The sequence below is a fragment of the Struthio camelus genome, chromosome 1 (genome assembly GCF_040807025.1).
Source record: "Struthio camelus isolate bStrCam1 chromosome 1, bStrCam1.hap1, whole genome shotgun sequence".
NCBI classification, from domain to species: Eukaryota; Metazoa; Chordata; class Aves; order Struthioniformes; family Struthionidae; genus Struthio; species Struthio camelus.
The window spans coordinates 97,660,211-97,683,249 of NC_090942.1; the positions used below are offsets into that span (position 1 = coordinate 97,660,211).

Sequence of the window (23,039 nt, forward strand, 5' to 3'; positions counted from 1 at the left end):
CCCTGGCGGAAGATGGAGAGTCTGTCTTGGGAGAGTGAAAAGTAGCTGTAAGTGGCCTGGTTTCCACAAAGGCATAGGTGCTCAGTAGCAGCAGAGAGGGGAGGAAGCCAGCCCAGTTTTGTTGTCAGGAAGAGCAGAGTTTGGAGTGCAGAAAGTGCCACGGACTAGATTCAAGGACGGATTTAGGAGGAAAACTGCAAAGGATGGTCCTACATTGCTTTGCTCGTCTTACCCACCACCACCCTTGGGGCCAGCCAACACAACCTCTCAGTCCCATCTTGCAAGCGCGAGTGCCCTCGCTGCGGTTGTGAGCAATGACCGCTGCACTCCTGAGCCATCACCGCTGCACTGCTCACCAGGCCCTGCTGCGGGCTCCTCCTCGTTTCGGGAGGGGTGAAATATATGACACGATGAGCGGAGGGCAGCAGGGCACAAGCTAGCTATGCAGTGAGCCTTTCTCAGGCACAAAAGTCTAGGCAAAAGGTAGGTTTCTGCACAGGGCAGAAACCCACCAGAAGGCATTTGCTGGCATGTGCCAGGGAACTGCAGCACCCCACTCCTCGTTAGTATAGTGGTGAGTATCCCCGCCTGTCACGCGGGAGACCGGGGTTCGATTCCCCGACGGGGAGAGGCGCTGCCTTTTCCTGCCCACGGCTCGGCCTCGCCCTCAGAGCCGTTGGGGCTGCCGAGCAACGGCCGCGCGCGCCCTCAGAGCCGTTAGGGCGGCCCAGTCAACGGCCGCTCTGTGAAGGGAAGCGCGGCAGGTGGTCCCGAAGGGAGGCAGTGAGCGCTGTAAAGGATTGAAGAGGAGCTGCCGCCGGGTGAGCACCCCCCCCCCCCCCCAACGCGGCCTCCTCCCTGGGCAGTAGCCGCTGTTGCTGAGCACGCATGGGTCTGGCCTACCCTCTCGCTCTCGTTTACCCGCCCTTTTCTTCTGCTTTGTTTGCTTTCTTGGACGCTTGAGGCTGTGCTGCCTGGAGGAAACGGGAGAGCAACCCAGCATCTCCTGTTTGCTAGGCAGGTACTTTGATCGGCTAAGTTGCATCACCAAGGTGCATCCTATAAACCACCTAACAGGAGTTCACTATCGGTCTCACTGAGCCCGCATAGTTGCTTTCCAGTATTTCTCAAATCCTTGCTTAAACAGTAACTTTTCCCTTATCAGCATGATTTCGCATAATCTGTAACAGCCCACAAAGTTGCTGACACCAACAGGAAGGAATTATAGCAATAGAAAGAGGCAGACTACCAACAGACAGGGATTCAGTGATTCTGGGAGTTAGCACTATACATTTTTAAAGTTACTACTAATAAAGACCACTGGAAGAAAATAGATTTTTTTGTCTTTGGATCAAAAAAAGGAGAGAGTGGGGATTTCCACTGAAAGTGTCTGGTGCAGGGTATGTTTTATTCGACTAGTCTTGCTTTTATTTGTACTCTGGTAGAAGTGAAACTGTTCTCTGGCCTTGCTTTTATTTCTACTGATTTATACTGTGTGGAATATTGCAAACCTCAGTTTAAAACCAATTCACACAAGAGGTTTAGGGGTGGAGTTTTGGTTTTGTGAAGCCATATGCATACTGGCTCTGCTTAATCTCACTGGCAATACATGCCACTGACTCAGGAAATCCTTAGCTCCACAAGAAGACAAAGTGTTGAAACCCATTCCACTCCTAAAATGTATTTGACCAAAACCCGAATCAGCCTCCAAAATCCCAAGCAACTAGCCTCTTATATGAATGTTAGTATTCTATTTTTTTTCTAGTTTCTAAGTCTTTAGAATTTCCTGTTACCGTTTTCAGACTCTTCTTTCTTACAAGCAGAGCATCCAGTTTTTACCAGCTTCAACAATTCATAAGAGCCAGTGATTACTTGCACAGAAATGCTTTATGTATTCTCTGGCAGCATAGCTATGCTGCAGCAAAGATTTATGATGTCAAACTCTATTTCCACATTTGCTCCTTATAAGGAGCCAGCACCACAAGGATTTTCAGCTTTTGCTGTTTTATTCACAGCATCCTCAAATTATGAATATCCTAGCAAATAAAAGAAAGCAGCAGATATACTAACACTTGAACAAAGATGGACCTTTTAATCCTTATAATCTGGACTTTTAAGTGGGAGGCCCAAATTGGCCTGATACCCAAAGAATGAACAGCCAGTCCACTGAAAGACTGTCTGTGCAAACAAGTTGCAGCAGCATAAATTAGCAGCACTCTTTTGCTACAGCTGATACTCCTCTAAATATAGATCAGGTTTGTTTTTATTGCTGCAGACTAAGCTGCAGGAAAGCAGGCTGCAACCAGTATTCTCACAAAGCTGCACTCTTGTAACTGAGCTGGGTTTAAAAACTACATATTTACTCATGCTACAACCACCTTATGTTTAGGTGAGATATTCAGCTATCAGCACAGACTGCCTGTATGGTCCCAGTAAATCTATAACCTGCATTATTTCTGGAGCCCTGTTGATTTATATAAGGCTCTGCTAACTGTAAAACATTACTCATTTTCAGCAAAAGAAAGAGATTCTCGTCTGGATATAAGCATGCACAAATAATGATTTCGGCATTGCTTCTGTGCAAGTATGTGGAATACAGTATGTCATGCCTTTCCACTTTTTCCAGTTCTTGCCATCACACTGTGATATCTTGATCAGATAGTAAAGGATGTCTCACATCAGATAAATGGTAAACATAGACAAACTGGCCAGACAGCCTCAGGAATAAACCCAGGTTTCACCCTGTTCTGCCCCAGCAGTCACACTCCCATCTGCTCTTCCCTGTATAAAGACTGAGACAGCTGCAAGTAGGGGTGTGCAACTCCAGACTTGTCTCCCTCCCCTTATAAAGGCAGTCATTTACAGTTCAACAATAAATGCCCACTCTTGACCATTCAGGTATACATAATGCATACTGCCCTAACAGCTGCTCCCACACGTTGGGTGAAGAGGAAGGAGAGACAGGCTCATCTCCCAGACCAGCTGATGGATCACCCTCAGCTACAGCTGAATCTGTTTCTCCTTCAGAGGGCAGCCCTTGTTTCAGACCAATATGGTGAAAGAGCCCATTCAAGCAGAGGCAAGCCTTACCACATTTTAGAGGACTTTTGCAGTATAAATATTGTAAGACACTTTATTAACATGCTTCCTTGATAGATGAAATGAGGTAAAACACAGCTTAACGTTTTTGTCTGTGTGATTCATACCTGTGAATTCCACTTTCCTAGGTATATTTGCACAAGGGACTATACCCAAGACAAAGCGATCAATGTAACTTCTCCAGAAAGATTAAAACCAAGAAGCCCTAGTACTTTCTCCGGCACTTTTTTTTCCTCGCAAGTCAGTGTGGATGACATCAAAATATACTTAGGAAGTTGTGAAAAACGTGGTACTTACTTAGTTGAAAGCAGATTCTAAGGAGGCTTACATCATACCAAATACACCCTTTATTCTTTTAAAAAATATATATATATTTCCAAATCATCCTATCTTTTTCTAAGAGTAAGCAGTACCATTCAGCACATATTTTGGAAAAAGCGCTCTTTTCGGCGCAAAAAATGCTTTCATTTCACTTGAGAACACTTCACAGTAGTTCATCATTTTGCAGTCAGACAGATCCATTGGGGAAGTTCTTGGAACATGCACACGAGTCCTGTGCGCGCATCACCAGTCCTTCACAAGGCAACATCAACAGGGGGCAATAGCAACATGAGCTCATCAAACGGCTCTTAAAGATTTACTTAACATATTTTCAAGTTATGACAAGTCTACAGCATTCTTAAGGCACCAGATCAGGGTATAAACAGCTATCTTCAAACTGCCATTGCATGGCATTTGAATGAGCTGGTTTGTGGATGTTCTTATTGGCTAAGTGATCCGTTCTTCTTCGTGATACGCTTCAGTGCACCCAGTCTTTGGGATTGCGCAGGACTTCCAGGATTTCTGCTTCTCTTGAGTTCTCTGGCGGGGTGTGCATGTATTCCCACCTGCAGGGAGAGGGGACACAATCACTCAGACTGCCTGGCTGGCTCACACCTGTCCCACATTGGGCTGTGTTTGGATTTGAGTTGCCTTGTCTGAGGATGCCAAAGTTACATACACAGTTGATGCTCACGCATCAGGTGACAGAGATGCCTACAAATCATTAAGTTCAATAAAACCAAAAGCAAGTAATAACACTGAGAGACAGGAGAAACGTTAACTTGATCTTTATCCCAACTTCTGGAAAGGCTGGAAGATCAATGAAAAAAAGAGTAATGCCCCTCACTCCATAATCCACGCAGATTTAATTGCAGAGATCTTTTAACTGTTGTTTTTTTAAACACACTAATATCATGTGAAAGATGAGTCAAAAAGGAACCTAGACAAAAGATAGTGAGAACACAAGATCCGAGAGAAATTGCCAGCTTCAAATTCTGTGACTTCACTCTTATACAGTATTTTCAGCTGCCCAGGACAATTTCTGCCAGAAGCTGGCCTGGAAACACTACCAGTCCATGTTTATTCTTTGTTTTAAAAATAAGGGTGATGAGAGACCACTTTTTATTGAAAAGGCAGGCAAGAGGCATGACACAGAGGAAGACAGCACCAGCAGTCAGGGAGGCATGGGTACCACTTTTTCCTTTTCTCTTCCCCCCCAGCCCCCACCCCAGAACCACCCATTAATGCTGTGAAGGGAGCTATTTATGTTAATGAAAGCAGGTAAGGCTATCCCAGCAATGAAATCAGTAAGTAGGACCATGCTGCACCAGCTCGTCAGGAACACGTCTGGTGTTGGCAGCAGGATGAAGCTACATGGTGAGAACGGGACTGCCCTCATGGTTAAAGGGTAGCAGGCAAAGGTCAACTTTCCTAGTGGAGGGAGGCCACTAGTGAGAGTGCCACAGAATGAGGATAGGTCCTGTGCTATCTAACATATCCAAAAGCAACCTAGAATGGGGAAAAAACAGTAAGTGACAGAGTTGCTGTGCTGCTACAAGGTTAAGCAAGATCATTTACAAAACTATTATAGAGACAACAAACAGGAAGAAAAGCTGGTTACTCACTGAAAAGTCAAATCATCAAGTGCAAATGGAAAACAAAGAGGCACCTTTTCATACAGTGGACAGGTAACTGTGAAATACCTTGCCACAGGCTTGTCAGGACTGTCAGAAGTTCACATGGTTTCAGAGAGCTACTAAACAAAACCCTTTGGTGGGGAGGAATCTATCAAGAGATACTAAGCACAAAAAAAAAACCCCAAAAACACAAACACACTTTTTGCCAGAAAATATCGAGGCCACACATTATTGGCAGTTGGGTCAGCGTACCAGACCAGAGAAGCACCTATATATATATTTGGCCTGTTCTTGTATTAGGCGTGAACTAAACACTGTTAGGAGACTGGAGACCAAGATAAACCTTTGATTTAATCCTGTAAAGTATTTTAGTAAGAACAGTGCCTGCCTGCAACTCCATGTAACTATGCCCTTACCTTGCAGTCAGTGGTAGAGACATAAGAACGCTTTCAATTCTTGATCCTGGTGTTGCTAGGCCAAACTTTGTACCTCTGTCGTAAACCAAGTTGAACTCCACATACCTTTGGGGAGTAAAGAGATATAAGAACAAGTTTATTATCAGAAATTGCTTGTACCTTCTTCACGAAAAGACATCAAATAAAAACAGCCTGTCTTTCTGCCTTGTTTGGTCACAGAATGAACGTTGCTATGGGGCGACTGTTCTCTAGCATCTTCTGCGTAGGAAAGAAAACGTGACTTTGTCACTCCACACAGCATAGGAAGTAGTGACCTTGGCTACTTGTTTCACAACCCTTTTAAAGAGGCAGGTTTCTAACAGACAAGAATGGACAAACCATTCATGGAGGGCATTGTGCAAGGTGCTGTGCTAGCTTACTTCTTCCAGGCCTCAAGTCTGCTAGCAAACTTGACGCTGTCAAATTCAGCTTGGTTGTGCCAGTGCTCTTTTGCGTGGTTGTGGCAGACATAAAAAAGAGCCTTAAAGTAACTGGAAATGACCATGTGAAAAAACTCTCCTGTGCAGTTCTGCATGCTGAAGGTCCTTCTGGAAGACAGATCAGAAGCAAGATCAGAGCAAGCTTTTCAGGTTCTTAGGGAGGCCTGGAAAGCCACAGAAGTCAGACAGCTTCAGAGTGCTGGCTGGTGCCTGTAAGTCCCAGAATAGAGGGAACGCAAAGGTGGTTTTCTGCCCCCAGCACAGAAACAGAGCAGTGGCAATTCAGCAGGGGTAATCTGCTGAAGTCAGTGCTGTTTAACAGAGGTACAGTAAAGGAGGAGCTCTTTCCTTGCAGAAATGGGGAGTTCTCCCTAGCCCAATGACCTGAAAAGATACGCAGAGAAATAAGTAGGCTGAGGTGGTCCCGGCTGCAACTTAAAGGGAATCTATTCCTCCTTATATAACCTTACCAAGATATTACAACCCATCCACACGCTGGATCCTGCAAAACCCAACAGTCCCAGGAACAGTCCAGTAACTGCTGCAGGACAGTGATCTAAACATGAATGCTCATTCTATGCCACCTTCACAGTTCACTCAGTTTCTCTGCAGAAAAGGCAGAAACTAAAGATTCCCTATTTCTGTGCAAAGCACACGTTGATTCTCATTTCTCCATACACTCACACCATGACAGGATATAAAGACAGAGAGATGAGAGCAATTGTTTTATCTACCGAAGTAGTTAAGTTGTAGTTAAGTGCTAATAGTTATTCATATTAATAAGCAACCTCTAAAGTCTTTAAAGTTACAGTGACTTCAGATTCTGCTAGAAAAAACAAAACCCTTCTATACCTTAAAGAGTTCACCGTGTACTCAATTCAATGCCAAGAAAAAGATCACAGAGAGCAAATATGTATTTAACAAGCTGAACATATCCAAGCTGAAAGCACTCTCGGATGACTTTCTGGGGTTTAGCTTTAGTTTGAATAGGAAGCATGACACCCTCACCCTTACTGACACCTTCATGCTCCTCATGTGATCGTGAGACTGAAGGAGAGTGCAGGATTCAGGACACCAAAAAACACACACATCCTTATGCCTGCTACAAAGCGTAGCAACTTCTCCCAGCTTTTGAAAGAGTCAGGAGCTGTGGCATTTTGTAAGAGTTGCTTGTGCTGCGACATAGGATAGTGGGGAATATTGGCAAGGCTGTGTTAGTGCCTTCTTTGCACCCTCCCTGGCCATAGAGCATTGGATATCAAAAGCAGTTCTGTGCACAAAAATGTTGCAACTCTCTGGCTAGTTACTCATGCAAACATAACCTACATCATGACATGATATAAAACGTATGCCAAGTCATAAAGCCTGCAGCCATGAAGAACTAGTTCAATTCTTTTCTCTCCAGTTTCGTTCACCTCCCATACATCATTTCGCTCCTTCAGTACTCACCGCCCCCTGCGAAGCTGCTGCCATAGCTTTTCCTCTGGCGTGAAGGGGTCATGGCAGTGATTCTTCACAATGGGAATGTAACAAGGCACGATGGCTTTGGCACAACTCTGCACAAACTGGAATACTTCCTCTTTGGAGGGAGAGTCCAGGTCATCAAAGAATATGCCTCCAATCCCTCTTCGCTCACCACGATGCTTGATATAGAAGTAGTCATCGCACCTAGAAGGGGCAGCAGACAATTATGAATTTGGTACGCAACATTCAAAGAAACAAGCAGAACTCCAAACAGCTGCGCAGCAAGGATGCCACTAGTGAAATACTGATGAAAAGTCAGTTCCCTACAGTGTGCTGGATGCCCCACTTTTCCACTGCTGAGCTAGGAGTGCAGTCCTGCATTCACTTACAGTAAAGCTCTGATTAGATGGTTAATGCAGGGCTACGTATCACTGCACAGTGAATGAACACATACACTCAAACACCATGGCAGATTCTGAATTAATAGATGCTTCCACATAGAGTAATTCAATCCACATCCTCTATCAACAAGGAAGAAGTTCCAAATTTTACCTTAAGAGCTCTTTCTAGACTTTGTTCACAGTTATATACAAATCCTAAATTATTTGTACAGTTTTCAGGAGAACATGAAATAGGTTTGGAAGGAAATCTCTCTATCCTTTTCACCTTGGTGAAAGAATTTATTTTACTTTTTGCATCAAAACTAAAAGAATCTAAAAACCCAGGACCAAATAAGAAAGCCACCACCACTTAAGGAAAAAAAAAAATGTGGCAGCCTTCTCCGGAAGCAGGCTTTTTCATAATTAATCCTGAAAGTTGGAGACATTCTGCCAGTGGCTGTTCATTGGTCATTTTTGAATTTGCGAGAGAATTAAGCGCAGCTTATATGAGGAGAGGATTAATCTATTTTATATTTATTGGGAGAAAAGTGTGTAAATGTGTAATTACTGTAAATTAGCTGATTCATTGCATCCATTCCCTCTCTGACTTGCTGAGGCAGCCCTGCCTTGCCCCTTCAAGCAGGGGAAGGAACAGAGGGAAAGCAGTAGGTAAAACCCACTAACAGCAAGGAAACCCTGCCTTTGTTTAGTACTAGCCTTCCATACGTGTATCCATCCACAATCATGGCTCTCAAGTAATATAAATGGTGCGACTATACAGCAATAGAGGTGGAGACATTACAGATTATGTAAGTTATTTTTTTATTCATTAGGAGAATAAGCTTTTTATTTTATGACCACAGGAAGAGTTAGGGGAAAAAAAGCTGAGTCAGAAATGCAATAGAGAACAGGCACGACACAAAAGTTTTAAAGCTACATCAGGAGGACAGCATGACAAACAAAGAGAGTTTCTCTGTTTTGAGAAAGGTGGGAACAGGGGCAACTCTATATAAGCACAGCAGAGAGTCACACTACTCTAGCAGTGAAAACTGCATGCCCCTATACAGCTGCTGCTTACAGCAAATACTTCTGCTGGGATTGAAAAAACTGCCTTTTATCCATGGGATACAATGTAGTCCTCCCTTGAGCTGCCCTCAGATTAAGAACAGGAGTCCTTCTCTCCAACCAAAAAAAGGTGGTTGGCTTTGACAGCTTACTGCTCTGCAAAGGGATCTGTGACAACCCAACCATTAAGGCAGGCACTTGGAATTACCATGCAAAAATTCCTCAAAGAACGAGACCGTAGTCTTAAAGTGATAAGATGTGCTTCTCTGCTAACAGTTCACACCCAAACTATACCACCCACTTTATCTCCTATCCTCAGACAAGACCTGGTAGCTTACAGAAGAGTAACGCTCCTTCCAGGATACCATAGCTTGTAGCAGATAGGATATCAGACCCAGAGCAGCAAGCCTCCAGCTAATAATGAAAAATTTCATCAGCTGCATCTCTCAACTCAAGAAGAACACACAAAGTTTGTATCCTTAGAGAATATGTTGTTGAACTTTCAGTGAAGGTGTCACTGGAAAAATAAAAATAAAAAAGGAAGTTCCATCAAAACTATGAGGCTTCTACATTAAGGACAAGCTCCTTTACTTACCTGGCAAGAAAAGTAATGAACATCAGACTAAAGGCAGAGGAACTGGAATGAGATTTTCAGAACTGCAGTGCTGGCCCAATAATTCACAGTAAAGACATGTGCATTTACCATGAGTTCAGTGTGAGCAGAATTTAGTAGTCCAAATAGAAGTCGATGGGCTTCTAGGGCAAAAATCTTGTCCTAGTTTGACACCAGGGGCTAAAAGGAATTTTTAGGTTGCCTGGCGAGGTCTGTGACAGAGACAAGGGCTCACCGTATCTTGCAGAGTCAGCTTATTTTTAATCAGGCTATGGATGTAGGATCCTAGTTTTCTTTTCAGCCCTCTGATTTTAAAAACTCAGGCCTTTGTCAATAACAAATTGCTGTAGAATACATTTTGTCCCAGCACTTACCTGCTGTTTTTCATCACGATCTCCTGATACTTATCAGAAGGCACACTAGAAACCAACGTTCCTAGAATACCCTTAACTGGAACTATTCAATACCACCACCTACTCCCACAAAAAACAATCCAAGCACATCTCTCCCCACATACCATTTCTTGTACTTGGGATACAGCTTTGGATCATGCTTATCACAAGCTTCTTTCAGAGTCTTGTGAAAATGTACAGCATCCTCGTTGTTCAAATAGGTTGGAGTGAGGTCAGTTCCACCACCAAACCACCACTGTTTAGTCCCTATAGGAGAGAGGCAAGCAACATTTATTTATTTAACTTCCAAACAGAAATATATTGCTAATGGTTCACCAAGAACAACTATTTTCACAATACAAAACAAAACCGTTATTCAGTTTGCATCCACTCCCTCACGCAGTCATGAAAAACTCTAGTTTAAGGTAGTGTGATGGCCAGTGACTCCAAGAAGATATGAAACACATTTCAAAGCAGTGAAATTTGTCCAATATTTTTGGACTGGTTACTCGGACTACCAGATGCTATAGGATGCCAATTTCACAAGACGCGGGGCTGGCAACACCTACTGTCACACCTCTCACTGCTTATACAAGGAAAGAAAACCACAACTTCCTGGATACTTTCAGAATCCACATTTTACTGCACGCCAAAGAAAGGAAATATCATTATTACACGAAGGGGAAGTAATTAACTAGAAATGAACCATAATACTCCGATAAAATAATTCAAAGAATCTCTTTGAGCTTTTATTTGAATCAGTGGTGCATGCACTGTTCAAACGTATAGATTGCCACTCAGCGTTAGACCACCTTGCCTAGAATTCGGCTTCTGACAATAGCAAGTTGCAGAAACGTAGGAAAAAAAACATGATGCAAACAGAGAGCAATGCTTCTATCAGTGTGTCCTCCCAGCTTCTGAGACAGAGGTGTATCTTGACCAGAATGTTTATCAGTCTTTGACAGACCTTTCTTCTATTAACTTAGAGAATTGCTTTTTTGAATAGATGTTTTGCATACATTTATAATCACCCTACAGTTGTACTTAAATCTGAAATCCCCAGTGTACTTTGCAAAAAGTAAACTGCAAGCATGTTTACTGCAAGAGTAGTAGCTTGCATGTAGATGCAAGCATTATACTCATTTTACAAATGCATAAACAGAGGCCCAGATATTAAGAGATGCAGTACTACACAACAAATTATTAGCACAGATGGTAACAAAACTGGACTGGTTCTCAACCTCTTACCATAACCATGCATTCATGCTTCCTCCACACAAAGTCATACACTTCATATATATTTCACTGAATTATAATTCTTACCATCTGCTTCCTCAATTTCAAAGTATCTGTAGTTGAAGTGCACAGTTGGAACATGAGGATTCTTTGGATGGATAACAGAACTTACACCCATAGCACAAAATGGCAGTTTCCCTAGAGAAAAAGATGATGATAAACTTATTTGAAGAGCCTTACTATTTATCCCCTGCTTCCAAACTACTGTTCTACTACGTGAAAGTCTCTCATGCTGTGTGACGTAATTGTCAAAGTGCAACTTATTCCCATGCACAAATGTTTTAACGTGCCTCAGAAAAAAATAAATACATTTTTTATATTGGGCCTAAAATGCTACAAAAAATAGATGTTAGAGCATACATTAGATGAAGACCACTTAAAACGTGAAGCACTTCTAAGTTTTCCACCCCACTCTGCCCTCAGAATTACCCTTTTACTTTACAACTGTTAAGTCAGAACAAAAATAAAACCTCTTTAGCCTTCAGGTCTTTTTCTCCCTCCACCTTTTGAATGAGTAATTCACATGCCATTTCACTGTTGAACTACAGTGTCATTATTAAAAAAAATGACCCGTGGCTACACTATACTGTTTAAAGCAGCAAGACAGAGGGAGAAACATTCTGATACCATTTTTTAATGGATGTGAAAGTCCCTGTGAAATGCTTAACGGTTAGAAACCACCATGTTATGAATGAAAACTTCCCTCCTTGAGATTGCAGTGCTTATGTAAGTTTGGCCTTTACATTTTGCTCGAGTGCAAAGGTCAGGCTCTGCTGTCAAGCCACCCCTAAAACAGTAAGTTAATAAACACGTTACAACTCCCTGGCTCCTCCGCAAGACTTCTTACCATCTTTGTCCTTCAGAGTTTTCCTGCTTTTCATCTGTTGCATGGCCTCTACGGAAAGGTGCCCTAACACCACGGACACGTTGACACCCGCCTTCTCAAAGATGTGGCCGTCCTGGAGCACGCAGCTGATGCCACCACCGCCTGCCAGAGCAAGTGCCCCGTGCCACAGTTACCCCTGTGCCACGGTTACCCCACGCCCCCAAACCACCCTCACCCTCCGCGTGCTCCACACCGGCCGGGTCACCCTGGCCCACCCTGGTCACACTGCCGCCAAAGCGCCCGGTGAGGCAGGCATCACCTCAAGGTGTGTTACGTTATATAGCACCACGTTACAGCAGAAGCACACTGATGCTCGCGGGGCAGGGAGACCGAAGGAAGAAACATGCAGCTTTATAAAGCTCCAGACAGCAGCTCTAGCAGCCTCCTGCAGATGCCAGGGCAGGGCCCCCGGCCTGGCACCCAGCTCGCCCCAGGTCTCCGCGGTTCCCCCGGGTCCCCGCGATGCCCCCGGCCCGGCACCCCCGGGTCCCCGCGGTCCCCCCGACCTTCCTTCCTCTCCCAGGTGTTGACGGTGAAGGCGGCGCCGCCGTCCAGCGCCTCCAGGGCGCGGCACACCTCCGCCTGCGTCTCCATGATGAACAGCTCCATGCGGCCCCGCATGTCGCGCCGCCGCCGCCACAGCTCCCGCAGCCCGCTCACCGGCGGCGCCATGAACCGCTGGCACAGCCGCCGCATCTCCTCCTCCTCCTCCTGCGCCGCCGCCCCCGGCCCGTCTTCCCCCGCCGCCACCGCGGCGCGCCGCCGCCACAGCCCCAGCCCCAGCCCCAGCCCGCCCAGCGTCCCCGCCGCCAGCGCCAGCGCCGAGCGCCGCCGCCCCCAGCCCGCCGCCCCCGCCGGCGGCAGCGGCGCGGAGCCCAGCGCACGGCGGCCCGCGGCGAGGGCGGGCGGGCCCCGGACGGCCCCGCGGAGCAGCTGCGCGACGGCCGCCATGTCGGGCACCAGCGCCAGGCTGCGGCGGGGGCGGGGATGGGGCGGGAGCGGGGGCGGGGATGGGGCTGGGACCGCGGGCGGTGCCGGTGCCGGTGCCGGTGCTGCGCGTTCGGGGGGCTCGAGCCCGTGTGCATAACACAGAACTGGTGTGTGGGGGGGTGTTTTTGTTTTTATGTGCGTGCGATAATGTGTATCCGCACAGACAAGGGCCGAGGTGTTGCAGTGCCTCAGGGCGGCGCTGCCACCCGACGTGAGTCTTGCGGGGAGCCAGGGGCCACAGTCCTATGTATTGCCCCGGGTGCGAGCCGTGTGCCATCACTGTCGGACGGCAGCAGCTAGGCGGTGCAGAGACTTCGTAACCCCCCTTGAGCTCGCCTACAGTGCTGTTTGGTTCATGAAGCCGAACCCTAAGTATTTCTGGAGAGTGACCATTACAGCGAGGTTCCTGTGTGCTGCGACAGTGCAAGCTGCGTACGTGCAAGGCCCTAACCTACAGTATCAAGTCTGACCATTACCCTCTGGAGATGGCTTACAAGCCTCGGTTCCAGGGCTCGGATCACAAAAAGGTGAAGAAATTAAACGGAAGCTAAGGAAAATTTTGCATTCCTCAAAAAGCCATGGAATTCGACATTTACACAAGTTAGCTACATTTTATTGGTGTAGATCCACAGAGCATAGTTTTCTTTTTTGTTGTTGTTCCAATTTAAATTGATGAGCATATTTTCTACTGATTTGAGTCAGCACGTGCTTACGCTTTCTTTTTTCTTTCTAAAATTAAAGCATGGAGATGGATTAATATAGGGGCAAATGTTGGAAGGTACTAACTTAAAATTCCGATAGATTTCAGAGGTTATTTTTCTTGCAGCTGATGGAACCACATCCATTACACAGATTTTCTACTTTCTCAGCTGCCTCGAAGTCAGTGGGAAGCTATATCAAGTGTGGGGCAGCACAATTAACCAACTAGGACAACGACAAAGAGTAGCGAACAAAAGAAGCCACATTTTTTCTCAAGCAAACACATAAGTGGCAGTGCAACAATGGATGATGGTACTGTGCTGAACTGAACTATGAGAGTTTTCTTTCAAGCAGCGGATTTACTAATGCTATCTTTTAAAATAAACTTATGATTATTTTCTAATAAATGGAGGTATTTATTAGATCTGACATTGACTGAGAGCCTAGAACAGGGTTTGGCTGAGAAAAATAGTAGCTGCCTCAAAACCCCAACCCTGCAGCGTTTGTACCCAGGTATGGGTCTTTCTTCGAAACAGTGGGTTCCTGTCATTTCAGGGCTGTTTTCTCCTGTAGTGCTCAAGAGCAGATCAACCTCAAGGGTAGCTGTCAGGGCTTCATTATCTGGCTGTTTTTGTTAGAGAGTAATTTTACAGAGGTCTGTGTAAAGCAATAATCTCCACTCGAAGGCTTAGTGCATTTCCTCATTTCTGATCCGATTCTGCTCTTTGGCAGCAGAGGATGCTGTGAAGCTGCGGAAACTCGGGGAGTGAGAAGAGAAGGAGATCTCTGAGTTAGTTAGACTCTTTTCTGCCATCATCTGGAGGGCAAGATCTTGTCAAGGCCTGTAGGAGGCCGGGGTGAGCCAGGAGACCTGAATGACTGGTTATATGAGTGAGCACAGCATCCATTGTTTCGAGGAGCACTCAGTGGCTGAGGGAGACGGGCACTACCATCTTTATGGGCTTTAGTAGGTCTCCTTAGTTAGGCATGAAGCAGCTCTTCCCACATTTCTTTATCCTAGGTTGTTGTGATAGCTCAGTTTCTTTTCAAGTTGCATCCATTAGACGTACCTTAACATCTTCATGATAACGAGTGTGCATCATGCCCACTTCCATGCTACTTATTGCAGTGAAGCTCTGTTCTTTTAGTGTGATTTAGACATTACTGTGACAGAAAGAATACATAAGTGCTGAGACCAAAAGACATGTAAAATGCATTCCTGTTGCTGAGCATTTAATTAATTTTTCCATATTAGGTTAACTGCAAACTCTGATTGATAACCTCTTGTTATCTGCACTGTATAGTTTCTGGACACCAACAATACATTTTTGTGTTGCTAGCCTGGGGGACTTGTTGCTAACTTGTTGAAGAAAGGGACAAGTATACACTTCAGTGACAGTAACGTGTGTCAAGTGTTACTGATTTTTTGGCAGACTGTTTGAATTGACTCACAGCCCTGTCTCCCAGTAAGTGGATGCTGTGGCCTGAGAGAGGGAAGAACAAAATAATTGTTCCTAATGTAAAAAGAAAAAACAAAACAAAACATAAACCAGAACTGAGGCACAGGTATAAATTGGTGGGTGTAAAATATATATTAAATATATATTTAGATATATATATATATATATATATATTATATAGGGACAATGTATTTAATTTGATTCAATTCAATTGAAAAGTTATCATCCTGTTGTGCGAGGCTTGAGAGTGTTGGGGACTGATGGAACAGCGCAGCAAGAGAGAAGAAAATGACTGAATTACTAAAGAAAGGCTTGTATGTGAGAGAGAATTTCTCTGGTGTAATTTTAATTTTAATATTAAATGAAGCCACTTAAAGCTGTTCAAAAGGCTACCTGGAGTCTTCCTACCTAGGTGCCTTTGTCCATAGATCCTAACTTAGGTTGCTCGTAACCACATGGGGATTTGCACCACTTTAATTAAATATAAGGTAGTCTAGTCAATTTTTTTATGGAGACAAGGCTGAAAAATGCCTGCTGTGGTAGAGCTCAGTGGTACAAGCCATCCCATGGATATCTAGTTTCTCCAGTGTTGGGCAACACGTTCTGGCTGGCAGAGTTCACAAGACCCAGATTAAGCCTATGCTAGATTATTTTCAAACAGTGCTTTCTTCCCTGGACCGTGTTGCTCTCAGAGTGCGTGGAAATCTTGCAGGTCTATCTGTATACAGTTTGTGTTTCCCAGTGCAGGACAAAGCAAGAACTGCTGTATGTGATGTTCTTGTTTGGAAAATTGCACTCTTTGCACAGCTCATTCTTTCTGCTGCAGAGTGCCTGCCGCACTGTCCTCTCCTGCAGGCTGTGTCCTTTAGGGACACAAATCCCCTCATGCAAATTTGGTCCAACAAAACCTCTCTCCTTCATTAGAGAGTTCACCTTCTGGGCATCCTTATTTCACCCCTTCTTGCAGCCCTAAATTAGGCAAAAATGCTGTTCTGTCATTGTTTCTGCTATTCCAGACTCAGCATTCCTCAGATCTCCCCACTTGTTCTCTCCCTGTCACAGACCTGCCTTCATTTTTATTATCCTTCCTTCTGTTCATCGCGCTCTGTTTATACTTCTGCCCTCACATGGCCTGGCTGTAGAGCCTTTCCCCTCTCTTTTTGCTTGGATGGGCCCTGCTTCCTCTCACTCGTGTCCCAGTCCACGCTGTTTCCAGGGGGAATTCCAGGGGGATTGTCCTTGCGTCCCTCTGTAGAGTTTTCTCTTTTCATCCTGTTTCAAGCCTCTGCAGGAAACCTTACTCCATGACCAGCTTGAATGGTCAGTCATCAGTTGGGAAACCTGCCTCCACCAGCCCCAGGCCGCCTCCTCTGCCGTGGACCTTGTTCGGGTGGTTTGTGCAGACTGCACTGATGCTCTCGCGACAAGAGGGCACAGGCAGCCCTGCCTCTTCCCTGGCACCTCGTGACTCCGTACTGTGGTGTTGGAGCCATTCAGGCTGGAAGGGACCTCTGGTGGTCTCCAGTCCGTCCCCCACAGCAGGGCTGGCTCCAGAGCTGGATAAGGTAGCTGGGACTTCCCTTCTTTGCCTGTGTTTGGAAAATCTCCAGGGAGGGAGTTTCCTCACCCTGCCTGGGCTCCAGATTTGCACCACGCCCACAGGAGGAATTTTTGCTCATATCTGGTCAAAATTTCCTTTGCTGCAACTACTTGAGGTCAGGCCAGCCTCCTGCAGTTGCTACTGAATGTAAAAGCAGGACTTCTGCGCATACTGAGTTTTCTCGGGCCAGGTGGTGGAGTCTGGTTAGGCTACACTCTCCGGCGGAGGTGAGGAGGAGTTACGGACGGTGTAAAATCAATACTCCCACTGTTTCTGTGCTGAATCCTCTCAGGTTAGTTCCTTGTGAGGGCCTCCTGCGTAATAGCAATTTAAGGCTGAAACATCAGCCAAATCCCCTTTGCTTTCCTTATGCAGCAGTGGGGAAGGTGCAATTAGACAAGGCACCAAATAAGGGACCTTGCACAGAAACAATTCTTTGTGGCCTTGGTTATACGTGTATAACCAAATTGTACTGGCCTGTAAAAACAGCATTTCAGAGACTAAATCAAGCTTGTTTTTCAATATTTGAACTAATGTGCTTTGCCACGTTATTTCAGCTTCCCTCACTCTACAGTACTGAGCAAATACGGATGTTTGCAAGATTCTCAAAAACTTCAGTGATAAGAGCCTCGAAAGTGGCAGCTTACGTTTTTCTCTGCTTTTTCAGTACATACTGTCAATGTGAAGAGTAGGACCTTTCAGCCTGTATGTGTGCTTTTGAATTTCTGTGCTCTTCTGCTTCTTTTGGAAATGAAAAGGGACAAGGAAAAAGAGCACTCTGAGCTTAAATCAAAGACCAAAGGAAACCTGGAGCTGGTTCTTGCACTTGCTTAAACAAAGGTTGAATCTTTTAGTGGGCTAGACTAAAATCCAAGGTCCTGACTTCCCTTTGAAATCTTTGTGTCAGTTTTAAAAGTCTGGCTGAAAATTTATAGGGTGAGCTGACTGAATGTTGCACTTAGTGGGTCATCCATTTTGGTGTTGTTCATATCTGCATGTAATGTGGTAGTGAGGGTTTTGGAGTGTGTTTTGTTTGAGAGTGAGGCCATTTACAGTTACTGTAGAGCCACAGCTGTCGCTGATGTAAACCTTCAAGAAGAAGATTTGAAGAACTGGACTCCTAACTACATTTTTATTTAAGGTAACCTGCAGTGAAGAAAAGAATTTTGATAACTTTCTTTTTTGTTGTTGTTTTTTTTTTTTTTTACTTCTACTTTTAAAAAAGCCCTGAAGCTTCTCTGCAGCATGTATTTAGCTCCTGTCTGTCTTGTTTTTCTTTTCTGTGAGAATTTATGCACAAATAGAATAGTAACAAAAGAACGAGGGACACGGCGTGTTCCAAGGTAGCGAAGCATGATCAAGTCTGATTAGACTGAAACAGACACAATGCTTTAACTGAGGCTGTTTGATACTTTTGAGTACTCAGTTAATGCAGTTGCTTATCAGAAAATTGGAAGAAAAGGATTCCTTGTGAACAGAAAAATTCCCCCTCAAGTTGGCATTTCTTTTGCTTCTGAAGTTAAAAGAGCCAATCTCATCCAATTTACTGTATCACACAAAGCCTTGATTGTAGCTTCAAAGTGATGCCAAGAACTTGCAAAGTTGGAAGAATACTGCTCTTTAGCAGCAGTCGCCACAAAGGTTTTGCATGACAGAAAAAGTTGAATGAAGTTAAGACTTCAGTATGTGTCAAAGACAGAATAAAAGCTTTGGGCCCTGAGCTGACAACAGTAGGTGATGTGAAGGTTATAAGAAAAGATGAAAACCTTTCCTTCTGCATCTGTGATGTCAGTAGTTTGCCTGAGTGGTGGGTTCATATTAATCCCCCCTTTTTTTTTCTTTTGTTTTTCATTAATGCAGAATTGATTTTCCTAGGTATAAGGAGAAGAGGGCTACAGAACAAGAAACTGCTGTGCTTAAATCGCTTCAGTCTACCTCCCGGAAGGTAAGAGAAGCTCTGAAATGCCTCAGGAAAGCCTTTCTTGTCTAACCCTTTATCAGCTTTATAAAGTTAATAAAAGAGAAGGGAAATGCAGTATAGCCCAAATAGAATGGGTTCCCTGGAGACATTTGCACTAGCAGTCAGACCCCAAAACACATTGTATGCAACCTCCTTTGGAAATGAACTAGTATCCTGGACCAGCTGCTACAATAGTCCTTGCAAATAGATATCTCTCTCTTGTTTTCCCACTTGCTCTGGATCCTTCAGCTCTGCTTTCAGACTTGCATGACACCAGCTTCACAAAATACTAAGAATTATTCAAAACCTGCAGCATAGCTATTACATATGTGGCTTTATCAGGGCTAAAAAGCCAAAGAAGGACCTCTCTTCCTTGCTTTCAAGGAGAGGGGAAGAATGAGTAGAATTTCACTATTGGACTGGATTCCCTCTTTCATTTCTTATACCAAGACCCAGGTCAAACAGAGTATTTCCCTGCCCCAGTGTCATAATATTTATTTTCTTCTTGTAGCCACTGCAGCTGTTTATACAGACTAAATGTAATGTTTGCTGTTATGAAAGTCCATCCTGAAGCCAAAATACACACCCTTACTTCTTCCCTGGAATAATTGGTGCCTTGTTTACAGTTGAGTGAAAGGGCCACATGAGCTAGCTCACCGGTCTTAAGAAACTTGTGTTTGCAGCCATTTCTGAGTAACAGACATACCCTGTGATAATGTGGTTGAAGCTACCCTACTGACTGGGCAGCTGTACTGAGCTCCAGAGGTTTATGGTCTTTGAAATCCTCCTATATAAGGATTGAACTTGAGACCTGTGGATCTAAAATCATGAGCTTCTGCTCCCTTAAGTTCAGTAGTGCCTGTCAAGAAGCCTTGATTCTAAGGGTATTAGACAACACTACAAGTTTTATCATATTGTAAAATAAGCTCTCGCTCTCCCACTCTCCCAGGACCAAGCATTTGCTGTTAACCGTTTGCAAAAAGCAGGCGTGAATCGTATAAAGTTGTAAGGGAGGCACTTTTCATTTTTACAGTAAAAGTGAGGGGCTCAAGAAACTTTCAGACTTTTGTTTTTCAGAAACTACAGATAAGTCATGAACTTGAGAGCATGGAGAAACAGCGAGCCAAAATATGCAGTCAGATTCATAATTCACCACATATTATTTAGTCCCTGGAGCATGTGCAAAACCTCACATTGTTAGCATGAATGATCTCTCCATCTTCATAAGTGTTTATAGTGAGACAGTAGTATTGAACAGAGCTATAGCAATGGCAGGGTGACACAGGAGTTCCCACCTGGTTGCCAGCAAATTTACAAAAGCTAGCAAAATCTGGCAAACATGCCTGGACCCTAGGGGCCTTTTCCAAAGCCCGCAGAAGGGGTGATGATTAGGAGGAGCTCCTAGGAGTGTGAAACATGAGAGAAAATGAACATGCTGGAAGGTTGCTGGAAGGAGTGCCCATTGCTTATTTCTGGAAAGAAATTGTAGTGGGGAAAGGCAAGAGGCAGGAGAGTGTGCCAGATGCTAAAATTTCTCACTGTGGCTGCGGTAACCCCAGCAACCCAAGCTGCTTGGCTGTAAGAACTTCAGGACTGTCTCCATATCTTATGTGTCCAGAACCTTTGTTGGTGCAAGGCATGGTGGCAGGATGAAAGCTGTGTCATTAGGTTCTGTTGCATCTTTAATCAACAGCACTAAATCATATTAAAACCAGTAACATTTCGTAATTTTTCACATTGGTTTAGTACAGTTTGCTGCAGTCGCCAAGATTTTAGAGGTCAGAGAATCTCACAGTCTGCACTTGCTGATCACACTTCTGTGAGAAACATGTAAGTAAACATTGTATACTATTCAGCTTTTTTTAACAGTTGCAGTTATTAAAATAGAAATTTTAGTCAAAATGTAGCTGTAGCAGAGCCACTGCCCACTCTCGCATTAGCAAGAAAACCAGAGGCAGGGAGGGTTGTAATGCGTATGTGTAGAATCAGCAGGGGAGAGAAAGCTTTAGGAGGGGGAAGGCAGTTTCTATGGAAATAGGTGCCACACTCACTCTTGTTGGAAAGGAAGATAACCAATGTAAGAATCAGAGACAGTACAGGAGAGGAGTGCTGTGGCCATTTGGAAGCTCTCAGTTCTGGACTCCTGATGGTTCCTGGCTGTGGCATTTTTAACCTTGACACGGGTGGGCCAGGTTTACTGTCTTGTGAAACCGTAAGCTTAATACCCCATTGTAGTCTTAGCCTCGAACTATACTGCGGGGATAAGGTCAGGTAAGGCTTTCAAGGAAAAGAAGATGAACAGGTTTTCCTGCATGGCCTCAAGAAAACAAATGATAAGGCCTATTAATTACATTAATTACTGTCAAGTAAGAGGCTACAAATTATACTATTAATTTCCTTGTCAGTATTTGAAAATATGTATCCGTATTAATAAACTCTTCAGAAGTATTGTCATTTCCTTTGAAAAGTAAAGACAGCGCCTCCACAACTGCTCGTGTCTAAAAAAACAAAACCTAACACTCCCCATACATACTCTTTTTGCATGCTATTAGTTCCTAAAAGTTATAAGTACAAGTTTTGCGATGGTTATTATTCAATGACCAGATCTAAATATCAGGCCAGATTTTCTCCGTTGGCTTAAATCTTATACAGTCATTTTTCTCCTGCAGGGTGGACATGAAATGTAAGACAAGATAGGGGACAATGCAGTCTGTTACCTCAGCACAGAAACCTCACTGGATTTTAAGTTTACTCATCATTGCTTTTTTCGTTTTCAAAATATTTATCATTCTGAAGGCTCTAAAGGCACTTTTTGGTGCAATGAGTACCCGACATGTGGGACTCATTTCCTGAGTGTCAGTGAGAGCTATGCCTTTAAAGAAACGTATGTAAAACGACTAAGCTGATTCAGGGTAACGACACTCTGATTCCCAGGTTCTGTCTCCAGCAGTGGCCCCGTCTCACTGTCTTCTTGTCCACCACGAGTTTAGCAATGGATGGGTGCATTCTAGGAAGCAGCTAATGCAAGTTCAGGGAAGGGCTGCCTGTCTGGCATCTGCAGAGGCCAGCAGTTGAGGAAGCACATGCGTTCCATGGGGACAGTGGAGTGGCTGCAGTAGCACCATGGGGACTGCTGCTGATGGATCTGCTGGGCTGTGGCATCCTCCTGCTCAGGCCATGAGGAGTGTTAGCCATGGGGTCTCCAACTGTCTCCAGGAGAAGGAGCCCCCGGCACTGAGGACGGTGGTCAGTAGATGGAGACACAAGCCTCGCTCGGGCTCTATGACAATCGAGAAATCCCACAGCCCATGGTTTCCAGGCCTTCCCTACAGACCTCACTAGGTGGTCAAGGGACTGACAAAAGAATGAGCTGCAGAGGTGCAGCTGCAAGAAGCGATGGTGGGAGAAATCCTGTTTGAGCAGGATTGCAAGAGGATCTGGTTCTACTATCAGAGCATCTGGTACAAGTGCTTCTTGTGCACAAGAAGCACTGCTAGGAATGGGCCAGTGGGACTTGTCATGTCCCCTGAGTCAGGAACGGTGCTAAGGTAACTGGTTCAGCCCTTGAAATGTGCATAAGAACCAGGACTTGGTAATTGCTTACCCGTCAGACGGATGTGTTTCTCAAGTGAAGCACTGCAGATCTTCAGTAAGATTTTAGTGGATTTCTAAATTAACTTTTTGCCTTGAGCAAAATTTTCTCCTCTTAAAACTCCGAGAAACAAAGAAGGATGTTTTGTTATCACCTAGTTTTGTGTCTGGTTTGAAAAAGAGCACCTAAAAAAAAGCCCCCTCTATAAATATCTCAGCAGAACTCTGATTTCAGTCTTACCTGAGAGAAATCACCATCTGCTGACTCACAACTCTCATTTCCCTCACTGCCTGAATTTCTTAATCTTTCATTTTACGTTGGTTTAGCTCCGTGGATAGGGCAATATTGCCAAGCAGAAATACTCAGGCCTGAGTTGCAGCCGGAGGGCACTTCCTTCTAGTTCCAAGGACAAAGACTTTCAGGACTGGGCTAGAGCGGAGAAGAGGAGGAGCCCCTGTACAGATAAGTGTAGGTGGTCTACTTTGGGGGAGGGGCGGATAGCAAGGACAGAGACAAGAAGTTGGTGTGGCAGTTTATGACACTTAATTTAGAAACCGTTACTGTTTTTAAAAAGTTAGTTTTCCCAAATAGGCTGAACTACTACCCTTTTGGGTATGGGTTGGCTTGCAAGAACTAAAAGTGATCTGAGAAGCAAGCTCATACACTGAAAGTCGCAGAAGCAATTCTTAC

General features: G+C 44.6%; 1 protein-coding gene and 1 non-coding gene across 2 annotated transcripts; one reads left to right on the top strand and one right to left on the bottom strand.

Moving 5' to 3' along the window:
• Window positions 1-557: 557 nt before the first annotated feature.
• Window positions 558-629, top strand: TRNAD-GUC (transfer RNA aspartic acid (anticodon GUC)). The gene has a single exon. It is a non-coding gene; the product is annotated as a tRNA-Asp (tRNA).
• Window positions 630-3,428: 2,799 nt separating this feature from the next.
• Window positions 3,429-12,999, bottom strand: CPOX (coproporphyrinogen oxidase). The gene is made up of 7 exons (XM_009675263.2): window positions 12,555-12,999; window positions 12,010-12,150; window positions 11,190-11,300; window positions 9,992-10,133; window positions 7,402-7,620; window positions 5,474-5,578; window positions 3,429-3,986 (listed from the first exon to the last, which is right to left on the bottom strand). The coding sequence occupies exons 1-7, from the start codon at window positions 12,997-12,999 to the stop codon at window positions 3,899-3,901; spliced, it is 1,251 nt and encodes a 416-aa protein (XP_009673558.2). The 3' UTR covers window positions 3,429-3,898.
• Window positions 13,000-23,039: the final 10,040 nt, after the last annotated feature.

What these genes read in the sequence shown, in the direction of transcription:
- CPOX (XM_009675263.2), bottom strand. Translation starts at nt 12,999, where the DNA reads ATGGCGGCCGTCGCGCAGCTGCTCCGCGGGGCCGTCCGGGGCCCGCCC. An exon ending in CACCTGGGAGAGGAAGGAAG is followed by an intron (nt 12,151 to 12,554) that starts GTCGGGGGGACC and finishes TTGCTCTGGCAG; the next exon opens with GCGGTGGTGGCATCAGCTGC. An exon ending in TGAAATTGAGGAAGCAGATG is followed by an intron (nt 10,134 to 11,189) that starts GTAAGAATTATA and finishes TCTCTCCTATAG; the next exon opens with GGACTAAACAGTGGTGGTTT.